Here is a 15,461-nt window from a genome sequence, read left to right on the forward strand (position 1 = left end):
TATATATGGTGCCAGGAGTTGCAATGCATACCTGTAATCTCAACACTCAGGAAGATGAGGCAAGAGGATTATATTAAATTCAAGGATAGCTTTGGCTACATAATGAGTTCAAGGCCAGCCCCAACTAAACTACTACATAGTGAGGCCCTGTCTCAAAAAACAAACAAACAAAGGGAAAATATAAAAGAAAAAATGATAACAATTTAATACAGCATCATATTCAACCTGATGACCTCAACCTTAACTTACATATTTCTCAAAACCCTAGTAATACAAGAATAAAAATGTTGCTGGATGTGGTGGTACACGCCTGTAATCCCAGCACTCAGGAAGCTGAGGCAGGAGGATCATATCAAGTTCAAAGACAGCCTAGGCCAGGGATTTAGCTCAGTGGTGCCACAGCTTGCCTTGCAAGCTCAGGGACTCAAGTTCAATCCCCGGCACCAAAAAAAAAGACAGCATGGGTTACACAGTGAGTTCAAGAATAGCCTAGGCTATATAAGGATACTCTGTGTAAAACAAACAAACAAAAAATAAACATGTCAAGGTAACTATCTAAATCAGTAACAAGAAACATTTGAAAGCACTAAGTCACTGTTGTTTTCAAAGTCCATAAATTTTGTCTCCAAGACTAATCATGTTCTTTTAACAAAAACCCAGTCCATCCAGCCTACTGACACTGTAACTTACTGGCATTTCAAAATCTATTTTCTAGGCTAACACGTGCTGGTGGCATCCAAGCAAACAAGAGGCTAAATGAAGACCTTTCAACTGCCAATTCCAAAACTAATACTCCCTTTTTTTTCTATCCTCTTTAATCTTTTACTACTTTTATGTACTTTTGGGGTCAGGTACCAGGGATTGAACTCAGGACCTTACACCTGCAAGGCAGGCATGGTGCCACTGAGCTAAATCCCTGGACCCTATGTACTATTTTTTGAGACAGAATCTCCTTATATTGCCCAGACTGGCCTCAAGCAATGACCCTTTCTCAACCTCCCAAGTGTTGGGACTATAGGCACACATGACTATGCCTAACAATCTTGTACAACTCTTTAACCCCCTTTATCCTCCATTCTTCCAAGTCTGGTCAAGACCTATTACTTTTTAAAAAATTATTATAATCATTTCTCAAACATTTTCATTACTAAAGATGAAAGACCTTGCTCTTTATCAGTCATCCTGCAGAGGTTTCTGGACAACCCTCCCTAGCACAAAGCAACCACCAATCAATCTACTTTATTTCTATAGATTTAGTCACTTTTTGACACATTGTATAAAATAAAATCCTACATCATCTTTTGTGATCTAGCATTACTTTTAGGTCTTAAAATGATGGAAAGAAATACTCAAAACCCAATATAGCCATGTAGTTTTTAAACTATAAATCTGTAATTTTTAAAAAATTTGTTTTGGTACCAGAAATCGAACTCGGGTCCTTGAGCTTGAGAGATAGGCAGCAGCACCACTGAGCTAAATCCCCGGGATCCTGTAATTTTTTAGTATTATTAATATGCATTGCCTTTCCCAGCCGAGAGCTCTTGATAGAAATGTGTCTTTAAAAGAAGATGCAGACCTTATTTATATTTATGATGGAATATTTAGAAAATTTCATTCTCTTGGAAAGAAAACAGCATATAAAAGTTGTTTTGGCAAAGATATGTTTCACAATATTAACGGCTGATTTCTTTTAACAGTGAAATATAAATTACTCTTGTTTTGAAGAAGGTAATATATTCTACTTACTATAGAATCTTACCTTGACTAAGATGTTCATGATAAATAGATGCTAAATTGGGAAGATGCTGTTGGAGATGAGACGTTAGTTCTGCATGTGAATTAATCTGAACTAGTTCCTCTTCACATCCAGATTCTTCACCGTCGAAATCAGCCATATTTTTTTCTGATTTTGCACTGACTTGTGAGCTACTACAACTAACATCATCTGCACTTAGCATATCATCAACCATATGCCTATGAAAAGAAAAGTACAAAGTTAGTACTTATAAACTTAAACAAACATTACGAAACACTTACACACACACACACACACACTTTTAAAACACTGGGAAGAAATTACAACACAATCAGAAACAAAGCTATATATTGGTCATATATCTGTTTATGGTGCTGGGGGTAAAAAAAAATTTTGTTTTGGTAGTACTGACAATTGAACCCAGGGACTCTGCATTGAGTTATATCCCCAGCCCTTTAAAAAAAATATTTTACCTCTTTTGAATTTTAAGACAGGGTCTCACTAAGCTGCCCAGAAGGAACTCAAACTTCCAATCCTCCTGCTCTCAGCCTCCCAAAGTTCTGGGATTGCAGGTACACCCTACCATGCCCGGCTTGAAGGTCGTAACAATACAGAATAATGACAACATTAGAAAAGCCCAAGTGTTAGAATGACTGATTAATTTTACAATACAGACAGAACTTATCCTATTTTGTAATATATACACATCAGTATAACTCACTAAAACACAGAGCCAGGGATTTAGCTCAGTGGTACTGCGCCTGCCTTGAAAGCACAAGGTCCTCAGCTTGACCCTTGAGGTGAGGGGGGCTTATTATTCAATGGGAATAATTTTATTCAAAATAAGTAATGCTTATTGTGATGTATTATTTTATAAATTCAAAGTCACTTTGTGAAAAAAGATTTCATTTCATTTTGAGAAAAGGTTTCACTAAGTAGGCTGAGGCAGGCCTTGAACTCACAGCGATCCTCCTGCCTAAACCTCCCAACTGCTGGCATTGTTAAAAATGCACCACCAAGCACATCTTAAAAAAAATTATTTAAATTTTTTGGCACAACTATAAAAATCAGTAGCTGTGTTGTAGCTTAGTGGTAGAGTGTCTATCACGTAAAAGGTCCTGGGTTCAATTCCCAATACCACCAAAAAAAAGAAAGAAAAAAAAAATGAAAAAACTATCAGGACCCTGGTACCAAAACATAAACAAATAAATGAGAATATTTCAACTTGAGGCTGCAATCTAGGTACAGTTTATTAACTGGGGATTTGACTATGGAATATATGCTGAAAAAAATGGTAGCAAAATTTTACTACCTAACAAATAGCATTTGCAAATACTCTAGGCATCTGTAAACACTTGGAAGTTGTACAATGTGACTGACCCACAAGTTGATTTACATTCATTTTTTTAAAAAATGGGATGTTCTATAGAAAACTATCTCACCAGAGTTTCCTGTAAAAAAAAAATTAACTGGGGTAGCCTGGAAGTGCAGCTCATTTGTAAGAGTTTAGCACGTACAAAGCCCAAGGTTCAATTCTTGCACAGCACAAAAATATAATAACTAGAAAACTTTTAATACAAATCCAATCCATCAAGCTTATTTATATTTTAATGTACTATCATCCCAAACTCTATTTCCAGGCTATTATGTGCAACAAAAGTATACTAAGTACTCACTGCTAAAACATACTATGTACTCCAAAAAATGTAAAGACAAAAGGGTGAAAAAACATGAAAAAGGAAAGTTTAGGGTTCATTTAGAGACATACAAGTATTATGAAACATACAGAACATGGAAAGGGCATAAACAAAAACTCAAACCATTGGGTCCTGTGGGGCAGATCTGTAATGCCTAATTATTTAATTTACTATGGTAGTGGATGTCAAGACTAAAAGTGATGTGCAATGTGTTTTGTTTTCTTTTGAGACAGATTCTCACTGTGTATTTTCCGGCTGGTCTCGAACTCATAGCGGTCCTCCTGTCTTAGCCTGCCCAAGGTTACAGGCATGCACTACCATGCCCAGAATGCAATGTGTTGAGCAAAAGTCAGTATGTTGCACCTCAGTTTTATAATAAAACAATGGTCTTATCTTCATCAATACAGGGGGGCAACCAACCAGTCATGTCATCTCAGGAGGGAGGCAGAGGCAGGAGGATGTTGAGTTTGAGATCGACCTAGGTTACACAGTGTAAGTTCCACACAACCCTGCTTAGACGAGCCATTTTTTACATGTATAATGGCCAAATACAGCTAATGGCTTTTGTATCGGACAGCATAATTTTATGTCTCCAAGTCTTTAGAAAAATTGCCCTAAAAGCAGATTTAATACTTCTGTGGAAACTTCTACTAAAATGTGATGATGAAAAGAAAAATTTTATGCATCTTCTAATTTTAGAATACTAATAAGAATAAGCAGGCTGGGGGGCCAGGGATTTAGCTCAGCTGTTCGATGGCCTGCCTTGTAAGCGCAAGGACCTGAGTTCAATCCCCGGTACCCCCCCCCAAAAAAAAATAAGTGGGATGGGGATTACCTCAGTGGTTCTGCCACCTGCCTCGCAAGCACAAGGACCCAAGTATGATCCCAAGTACCAAAAAAAAAAAAAAGAATAAGCTCCACTATAAAGTTTTTAGGTTATATGTGAATTACACCCCTGGTATTTAACAATGTTATTCTTAATTTTTCTTTCAATTTCTCACATATAAAAAGGGAACTACTATACCATATTCATGTGATTATTGTGAAGATTTCATGAAATGAGATTATTCCAAAATAAGTGCTCAATAAACGTTAATAACAGCTATTACCACTATCACTACAAGTAGAAATATTTTGAGTTGATGAAACATAAACAGTGGTTTAAAATATACAGAATATTCAGCTGGGGATTTAACTCAGTGGTTCTGCCACCTGCCTCACAAGCACAAGGTCCCAAGTTTGATTCCTGGTACCCCCCCCCACACAGTATTAAACACCTAATAAGAAAAGAAATACAAAATCTCTTAACTTTTTGTATTGACTCATTTAGAAATACTTTATATACTACTGATATAAAAAAATATGTTTCAGGGGCCAGGGATTTAGCTCAGTGGTGTTGCCACTTGAAAGCACAATGACCAGAGTTCAATCCCCAGTACCCACCCCCCCAAAAAGAGTGTGTGTGTGTGTGTGTGTGTGTGTGTGTGTGTGTGTGTGTTTTATTCTGTTTAAAAATGTGCCCAATATAAAATAATTGTTGCAGGAAGCACTTAAAAAAATTGGTGTACCCAATATAACAAAACTACCTATGAGTGGCTTACATTTATACTCTGTACTGTATTATTAATGAACAGCAGTCATCTAGAATAAATCACAACCGGGCTCAGGATCTAGCTCAGTGGTTCCACTGCCTGCCTTACAAACTCAGGGTCCTGAATTTGATTTCCAGTACAAAAAAAAAAAAAAACAACAAAAAAATTGCAAGTGAACAAATAATAAATTATAATACTTCACTAAAGGGACTATAAACTGAATATTTATTTGTAATCTGGCTTACCCATCATGGTGATGATGGTGGTGATGGTGGTGGTGGTGATGCTGTGGACCAATAAACTGCCGACAATTAAATAATTCATTCCCAATAGTTTCCCCAAGGAAGTCCCCAGTTCGTGTGATACAAGACTCCTGAGAACCTTGTGCTATATGAGCAGCATTAATTTCCCCTGAAATATCATGTTCTGGGTCTTCAGAGTGAGAACAGGCATCCAGCATTCGTATTCGATTATCTACTGATGGTAAAGACTCAGGGTTAAAAACTAGGTCCTTTCCAGTTCCATTGCTTGTCCCATTTCTTTCAGATGGACCTTGAGAATCCCCTAAGCAAATACCTGCTTGACTTTCTAACTTTCTATTCCGAAGATCTGCACCACAACTGCTTTTGGGAGGATTGTGCCCATGATCATCATCTTCATCTTCTTCTTTGAGGGCTTCAATATCTGCAATGTCTTCTGATTGCACCTCACTTCCAGGGCTTCCAGCTGACTGGCTTGCATGGCTAGAGTTGACCTCATTGCTAGATCCATCACTATGCCCACTACTACTACCAGGACCACTGCTTCCATCCTCACCACTGTTGGCAGTTTCATCAGAACTTCCCTGCATCGACTCCTGTATTCAGAAACAAACAGATTTAAATTAAACATGGCAGGAATATAGAAATCCCTCTCAAAGGGAGAGAAGTTATTTCCATACCTCTGTGTCTGAAAGTCGCTGTTGCACGTGTTTAGTTCTATTAATAAGCTGCTCATCCATTTCAATGTCACTGCCTCCACTTTGATGTGTGTCACTGTTGTCACTGCTTTGAGGACTTGCTGCAGGTGACCCTATAAAAAATGGAATTTCATTCTTACTTCTAATTTGTATTAACTTAGATCTTACAGAACTGTATCACTTTGAATCCTTGAGCTATTTAAAAAATATAAGTAGCCAAAATTACAATCTCTGAATTTGTTAACATTTGCCAATTATTTCTGAAGAGAATATATATGACTTTAATTAAAAGTCAAGATACTGATGGTTTTAAGCAAAATGGGTAAAATGACAGATGGGGTGAAGGTCAGTGGTAAAGTGCTTGCCTAGCATGCAAGGAGTCTTGCGTTCAATTCCAAGCACTGTCCAGAAATTTTAAAAAAGATGAATAACTAGTTTAAGGATTATATCTTCTTCTGAAAGTATATTACATAAAATCAATAACTCTAAAAGTCACCAAAACAAACTAAGTCGTACTGTCATGCTTCTAAAACTCAACTTACAAGGTGATGGAGCTGCCCTTCTGAGCTCTTCTTCCTCTGAAGGAAAAGGAAAAAACATGGGGGAAACATTCTAAGTGACTGAGCTTTTTGGGACAGCACATCAGTTGTTCATATTATGTAAGACACAGATAGGGAAACCTTGAATAGTTGTGGGTACTTGCACAAAAAAAGCCTACTAGTATATAACATCAGGAAACACATACTGGGTTTCAATATATAAAATTTTAGTTTTCTCTTTTTTTGAGAAAGGGTCTTGCTTTGTAGTGCAGGCCAGACTTGAATTCACAATGTAACCAATGCTGAATTTGAACTCATGGCAATCCTCCTGCCTGAGTGCTGGAATTATAGGCATGTGCTACCACACCTGGCAAGTATATATACTTTTAGAAAGTCCTTGGGGGCTATGTAAGAGAAAGACACATGTGAAGCACCTGATAAGGCAGAAAATCTTTGAAATAAAAAACACAAATGGCCAGGGATTTAGCTCAGCAGTTCGGTGGCCTGCCTTGCAAGTGCAAGGACCCGAGTTCAATTCCCGGTACCTAAAAAACAAAAAAACAAAAAAACAAACATGGGGCCGGGGATTTAAGCTCAGTTATTCCTCCACTGCTTCACAAGCGCAAGGACTCGAGTTATATCCCCAGTACCAAAAAAACCCCCAAAAAATCACAATACAACTGTTTTACTACTGAAGTTACTTCTAAAATGATTTTTGTTTTTCAAACAAAGAATATGGAAGATTAGAAAATGTATTAACTACTGAACTCCACTACTATCCTTAACAAAAAGGGTTAACCAAAACCAGGAACCAACCATAACCACCCATTCTTATACGGTCTACCTCAAATCACAAGCTTATCATAAAATTAAGACTGAATTCTGGGGCATAGTGATGAATGCTTACTCAGTGAAACTTTGCATCAAAAAGTAAAAAAAACATAGGTACAATAGCATAGGCTTGTAATTACAGAACTCAGGAGGCTGATGCAGGAGGATCATGAGTTCAAAGCCAGCCTAGGCTACACAGCAAGTTCAAAGCCAGTCTGGACTGCAAAGAGTAACCCTATCTCAAAAAAACCTAAAAAGGAAAGCAAAATGAAACAAAACAAAAATCCCAAAATCAAACAAACAAAAATCTGGATTGTGAGTACAGACTGAGTATCCCTTACCTGAAATGTTTGGAATATAACGTATTGCAGATTTTGGATATTTTTAGATTTTAGGATATGTCCATACAAGTGACATATTTAGGGGATGGTAGGTACCCAAATCTAAACACAAAATTATTTTATGTTTCATATATACATTACACATCATTTCAAGCTCTAGGCTTACACAAGGCTTGGAGAGATTACTTTACAATATTTTAAAATACATCTATGTTTGACCCATCACATGAAGTAAGGTATGGAATTTTCTACTTGTGGCATACTGCCATTCAAAAAGTTTTCCATTTGGGAGCATTTCAAATTCTGGATTTTCTGATTAGGGATGCTCAACCTGTATTAGCAGAAAATACTTCAAATGTCATTCATTAACTTCAGACAACTCACTTCAACATGCAATACACTTTACTAACCTTTCTTATTACCAATGGGAATATTAGTGTTTAATAAAGATGCAAAAGAACTCTGTTTAGATAGCTGAGCCTTAGCTGCTAGTGCATTATTCCATAATGCTTTAATTAACATGGATGCCAAGTACAATGTCTGAAAAAGAAAAAATGACTAAAGTTAGAGGCTTTTTTACAACACTGCAATATATTTATTTAATGCCCTTTTTATCCATCTAAAATGCAATATTAACAAGCAACAAAAATATCTGAATCACAAAATAAATTGTTACTTTACATAACAAAATATTTTACATTATGTTCCAAATGTATGATTACCTGTTCAGTATGAACACTTGGCTCAAGAGCTGAGACCAGATTAAGGAGATGTCGAAGTGGTACAGGGTCCAAATTCTTGATAAGTGAAGGAAATAAGTCATGTATGTACCGACTACAATGTTTCAACTAAAAAATAAAAGTACAGAAAAGAGTTAAAAATAAGTACCCTACATAACCTTAATTTGATATGAAAAAGTTACACAGTTTGAAAAGTTAAGAAGCTGGCCAATAAAATATTTTATATGCTAGTAAAAAAAAATACCAAATCTTGTAAATGGCAGGTCAAAACATACTGCAAATAATATTAGACTATGCATATTTATCTTAACCAAACAAACCACAAGCTTCATTTTCTAATCCAAAGAGAGAAGACCAGGGCTGGGGATTTAGCTCAGTGGTTCTGCTGCCAGCCTCACAAGCACAAGGTCCTGAGTTCAATCCCCGGTACCACAAAAAAAGAGAAAAGAAGGAAGCCCAAAATAAAGATAACTTCCAGAATCCAAGTATGAAGTGGATTCAAATGAAACTTATATACGGTATTAATAAAAAAGCAAATTAAATACTATGAAGTGGTGTAAAATAAATTACAATTAGGAGAAAATCATTTCAGGTATCTCTCTCATATAAATGTTATCTTAAAAGGGTTTTTAAAAATAGTTTAACAGCCAGGTGTGATAGTGCACATCCATAACCCCAGCACTCAGGAGGCTGAGGCGGGAGGACCACTGCGACTTCAAGGCTAGCCTCAGCTACATAGTTCAAAGCCAGTCTGAACTATAACCCTGTCACACTAAAAAAAAAGAAAAAAAAGTTTCACAATCCTTACTGGCTTTGTGATTCTACAATTCAAAAACACTACATTTATACAATAGGTGTTCTGATGATCCAAGCAGAAGTTGTTTTTATAGATAAAAAAAGTCTTAAAGAGAGCAGAAAATAAATTTATTATTTATTTCTTTATTTGAGAGAAAGGATCTCTCTCTGCTGGCTCCTCTCAGTTTGACCTTCTGCCTTAGATTTTCCACCATGAGGGAAAAGTCATTTTAATTTACTCTATGGAGATGGAAAAATAGAAAAATAATCAATTAGGCCTTTTCACCATTATTCAAAATATTTTTAATACATATTTTCAATATATAATGACTACATTTGTGGTGGGGAGTTGGTACATGTACATAACACAGAATTTTTTTTATTTCCCTTTCCTCCTACCCCTAAAAAAATGTTTCAGTAACATTTTACTGGAGTACACAGTAAAAACTCTTAGCAAAAAGTCTATACAATAACCAATTGAAACAACAAACTAATTTTTATATTTCATAGATGGATACCACATGAATTCACTGCTGCCTTTCTTATCACTGTAAATATGTACAGGCTAATGAGTTCTTGAAGCACAAGGTAAAACAAAGTAAACTGAAGGAATTCTATGTTAGTGAGACCTTACAAACTATACTATTATTATTTATTTCAACACTACCAGTTATTCATTAGAAAAATTAATGAGGTTGGAGTTTTAGCTTTGTGACCTGCCTACCACAATATGTAAGGCCTTGGGTTTAATCCCCAGCAACACAAAAAAGAGAAAAGAAAAAAAAAGACACTAATTTGAAACTACAAACATCATTTGATTTAAGGAGAAGTAACAATTAATAACAAGTTTATCACTTTTACAGGTCTTATTGGAAGAATGTTTTGTTTTAAAATAGGGTCTCAGGGGCCGGGGATTTAGCTCAGCGGTTCAGAGGCCTGCCTTGCAAGCGCAAGGACCCGAGTTCAATCCCTGGTACCAAAAAAATAAATAAAATAGGGTCTCAGCTGGGCACAGTGGCACACGCCTGTAATCCCAGCACTCAGGAGGCTGACGCAGGAGGATCGGTGCGAATTCGAGACCAGCCCGGGCTACACAGTGAGTTCCAGAGCAGTCTGAACTACATGTTTGGCTAAAATATTAATTTTAATATAGTAATAATTAATGTTATATTTAGACTATATTAATAGTCCATAGTTGCTTTTTTTGCAAAAAGCAAATATGATACACATTCTCTAATTGAAATATGATAAAATACAGAAGAGATTCCTGCCAGACTTGGTGGCATAAGCCTGTAATCCCAGCACTTGGGAGGCTGAGGCAGGAGGATTGTCATGAGTTTGAGGCCAGCCTGGGCTACACAGTGAGTTCAGAGCCTGCCTGAATTACAAACGGAGACCCTGCCTCAAAAAAAAAAAAAAAAAAAAAAGAAGATTCCTGATTTTATGCTAATTTAATCATTAATTAAATGGAATTTCCACAACAGATTTACTTTAGAATGTCCAAAAATCTCAAGAGCTGGGAGTAGTAACATAAGCCTATAATAATCCAAGCACTCTGGGAGGATGAGGCAAGAGAATCAAAAGTTCCAGTTCAATATGGCTAATGTGGCAAAGCCCTGATTCAAAATAAAATAAAAATGTTTTTCAAAATGCTGGGATGTAGCTGAGAACGAAGGCACTTGATTCAATCCTCAGTATCACCAAACAAAAAACAACCCCCTCAACTTGTTGGTTAGTATTTAACAATATGGTCCTTGAGAAAAATTATGAAATCTTGTGAACAAGGCAAAAAAAAAAAAATTATATACATATATGGCTCTTTTAGATATGTTTGGTATAGAGTATATTCAGGAAAAAATCATTAAGATCACATTCCTCTATGGTCCTGGTAAAGATGGCAGTATAAAGCTTGCTCACAAACAATCATCTACTAGTTACTGAACAGAAAAGAAAAGAAAAAAGAATAGGGAAGATGGCAGAATACAAGGGTCAGGAATACATCTCTGTACCTAGACAATAAAAAGGTAATAGTGTGAGAACTCTCACAATAACCAGAGGGAAGTTTAGTTGGTCAATTTCCATGTTTAGTGCCACAACCAGCTACTCATTCTCAATTCCCTCAGCCATATGACCACCCACTATACAAAGAGCAACACAGGTTTTTAGTGCGCCTAAAGGTTGGAAATAAGGATCATGTTCTCAAAACATCTGTGTCTTTAATTGGTGAGGTACGAACAAAGCCCTACTAACACTGGCTGGGAGTTGTGACAAATTCCTATAATCTCAATACTTGGGAAGCTGAAACAGCAGGATCACTGAGAATCCAAGACCACCCTGAAATACATAGTGAGTCCAAGGCTAGCCTGAACTATATAACAAGAGTCTGTCTCAAAAAAAAGAAGAATCATGGACCAGGGATTTAGCACAGCGGTTGCACAGCCTGCCTCACAAGTGCAAGGTCCCAATTCAGTACAAAAAAGAAGAAGAATCAGCAAACTTGAAAATAAGTAATGTATAAAAAAAAGGCAGGGGGGGGGACATGCTTGTAATCCCAACACACTGAAAAATTGGTACAGGAAGATAGTTTGAGCCTGACAACTTAGCAACATAGCGAGACCCCGTATGAAAATATAAACTAAAAAAGGGCTAGGATATAGCTCTGTGCAATCCCCAGTTATCACCAAACAAACAAACAAGCCAAAGATTTAGTGCAGTGGCAGTGCACCTCCTGACAAATGCAAGGTCCTGAGTTCGATATCCCCAATACCAAAAAAAAAAAAAAAAAGAACAGGCGGGGAGGGGGTGGAGGTGGCAGCGGCGAAGGAGGAGGAATATGAAAAGCCATCCTGAGTAATACCATGAAGATGAATAAATTCATTCTGAGAATTCCAAAATGAAAGGAAAGAGTATTTGAAATATGAGTAAAATCATTCCAATGCAATGAAAAGATGTGAATCCAAGAAGTTCAACAAACTCGAAGTAAATTCAAAAAGACTAATACTGAGACACAAATACAATCAACTAAGGAAGACCAAAGGAGCTAGGTATGGTGGTACACACCTACAAACCCAACACTCAAGAAAGGTTGAGAAAGGAAGACTAATACAAATTTGAGGCCAACCTGGACTACAATGAGTTCAAGTCCAGCTAGAATTACACAGTAAAACCTTGTCTCAAACAACAGCAAAAAGTAAGGGCAAAGGGAAGGGGAAAATATTTTAAGGGAGAAATCATTCCCCATATATAAAAGAGCTGCAGTAAGAGGGCAGGGATTACATACATGTACCACCAAGCCTAGCTCATAAATGAAATATTACTCAGCTGTATAAAGGAAGTCCTGTTACATGCTACAGTATGGATGAATTTTGAGGATACTATAGTGAGTGAAATAGTCATATAAGAACAAATACTACATGATTCCACTTAATACGAGATATGTAGAGCAGTCAAAATCGTGAAAATAAAAAGAACAAATGTATCATGGCCAAGGAGAGGGAAAAACAAAGAAGCCATTCAATGGGGATAAAATCTAGTTTTATAACATGAAAAAGATCTACAGATGTTACATAACAGTGTGAATACACTTAACTTGCTGAACTCTAAGTACTCCCGCCTTTGGTAGCATGGGATATTGAACCTAGGGCCTTTGAAATGAGCTATATCCCCAGTCCTTTGTTTTTGTGTTTTTGGTACTGGGGTTCAAACTCAGGACCTTCCATTTATGAGGCACGCAGCAGCACCACTAAGCTAAATCCCTGGCCCTCCTTTGTATTTTTTATATTGAGGCAGGATCTTGCTAAATTGCCCAGGATGCCCTTGAATTTGTGATCCTCCTGCCTCAGCCTCCCACAGTGCTAGGATTATGAGCATATAACTGCCATTCCCAGCTTGTATGCCTTTTTAAAATAACAACCACAAAGAAAATTTCAAAAGATTACCAAAGACAAAAAGGACATTATTTATTAGTAAAATGTTCAACACAGAAAGGAAAAAAAAAAAAAAAAAAGGAAGAATCACATTTCAATAAATGCAGAAAAAGCATATGATACAACTGAACATAAATTCATGATTTAAAAAACTCTTAATGGGCTGGGGATTTAGTTTGATGGTTCCACCACCTGCCTCGCAAGCACAAGGTTATGAGTTTGATCCCCAGTACACCCCCCCCCAAAAAAAAACCCTTTTAAAAATGTAAGGAATTTACATTAAACATAAGAAACAGATAAAGATATGTACCCTAGACATTAAAAAGGCCACAAAAAATAAATAAAAAAGGTCACATATGAAAAGTCCACAATATTTTATTATATATATATATATATATATATGAAGGATAAAAAGGGTAACTGTAACTGTGAGGTGATGAGCATATTAATTGGCTTGATTATGGTCATTTCTTCACAATGTGTATCAAAGCATCAAGTTGTATACCTAAATACAATTTTTATGCACCTATTATATACTGATAGAGAAAAAAGTGAAAAGATTCCACAGAGTATGGAAGAAAATATATGCAACTTAAATACTTGATAAAGGAATAACCCAGAATAAAGAATTCCTAAGTCACCCAAAAAACCAATTCAAAAATGAGTGTAAGTCCTTAATAGACAGATTATACAAATAGCAAATAAGCACATGGAAGGATGGAGGCCTAGTATTAGGAAAATGAATATTAAAATCACAATGGCATACAAATTCATACCTATTAGGATGGCAAATTTTTTTTAATAGTAAATTACAACTATTGGCAAAAATGTGCAGAAACTGGAACGTTACTATATTGTTGCCAAGAATGTAAAATGGCAGGGCCGCTGTTAAAGTGTTTGGCAGTTTTTCAAAAGAATGAACACAGAATTACTATATGATCCAGATACTTCACTTCTACGTATATATACAAAAGAATTGAAAGGACTCATACCCAGTACATGGCAGTCTTACACAAGAGCCAAAAGGCAAAACAATACAAATGTCCATAAACAGATGAAAAGATAAAACAAAGCAGGGTATATAATGCAAAGGAAGGAAATTCTGATATATGCTATAACAGGGATGAATCTTGAAAATGTTTGTGAAATATGCCATATATAGGACTATTACATGATTCCAGTTTTTTGAGCTACATATTAAAGGCAAATTCACAGACATAGAATATAAAAGGGCGGGCGTAGAACAGAGGAAACCAGAGGCAAGAGGAGAGAGGAATTGGGAATCATTTTTTAATTGTACAGAGTTTTACTGGAGGTAATCAAAACATTTTAGGTATGGTGCAGTTACACAACATAATGTATTGAATGCCAATGAATTGTACACTCACACACGGTTACAATGGTAAGTTTTATGTTACGTGTATTTTACCACAATAAAATAATGAAAATGGGAAACAAGTAAGTATAAATATATGTTAAAAGCCATCATTATAAATGCATAACAAAACAGAAACCTTTAGGGAGTAAAAAGTATTTGAAAAAACTACATGAAAGAAAACTCTTCAAAAAAAAGACATGATGAGCCTGAAGGGGTGGCACATATCTGTAATCCCAGCACTTGGGAGGCAGAGGCAGGAGAATCACTGTGAGTTTGAGACCAGCATGGGCTACATCGTGAGTTCCAGGTCAATCTCAACTACATAGTGAGACCCTTTTTCAAAAAGCCAAAAAGCCAAAAAGCCAAAAAAAAAAAAAAAAAAAAAAAAAAAAAAAAAGAACACGGTAAGGGCAAGGATGAAGCTTAGTGGTACTGCACCTGCCTGGCAAATGCAAGGTCCTGAGTTCAATTCCCAGTATGGGAACGGACACATACACACTATGATGAGATTTTCATTGGAGTGACATTAAGGTCTGCTATGTAGACCAGGCTGGCCTCAAACTCACAATCCTTCTGCCTCACTCTCCTGCATCCTGGAATTATGAATATGTGCTATAACACCCACGTGGGATATATGCTCTTTTATTTTTTAGTTATTTGTTCAGGCTGAAAGTATAGCTCAGCAGTGGAACATCTGCCTAGTATGCACAAAAACCTGGAGTCTATCTCTTGCATCACAAAACAAAGGGGGTATCTGTTTAAAAACAATCTAATACTAATCATAAAGGCTAGAAAGTCATAAGGTAAAATAAAAGTGGTGTTAGTATATCATATTCACTCAAGTTCTTAATTCAATAAAGAAAAAATTAAGTATGCAGAAAACCAGAATATAACATCCATAAATTTCT

The 15,461-nt window shown here is 36.3% G+C and overlaps 1 protein-coding gene across 1 annotated transcript in view; it reads right to left on the reverse strand.

The window, feature by feature from the left end:
- The window catches only part of Usp34 (ubiquitin specific peptidase 34), a 206,073-nt gene that overhangs the window by 162,256 nt on the left and 28,356 nt on the right, over positions 1–15,461 (reverse strand). The window contains 6 exon segments of the mRNA XM_019205320.2: positions 1,760–1,974; positions 5,291–5,901; positions 5,986–6,116; positions 6,546–6,581; positions 8,125–8,254; positions 8,437–8,562. Of these exon segments, the coding sequence (XP_019060865.1) occupies positions 1,760–1,974; positions 5,291–5,901; positions 5,986–6,116; positions 6,546–6,581; positions 8,125–8,254; positions 8,437–8,562 (1,249 nt within the window).

This window comes from Fukomys damarensis, unplaced genomic scaffold, assembly GCF_012274545.1.
Source record: "Fukomys damarensis isolate Sample0158 unplaced genomic scaffold, DMR_v1.0_HiC HiC_scaffold_2, whole genome shotgun sequence".
Taxonomy (NCBI): domain Eukaryota; kingdom Metazoa; phylum Chordata; class Mammalia; order Rodentia; family Bathyergidae; genus Fukomys; species Fukomys damarensis.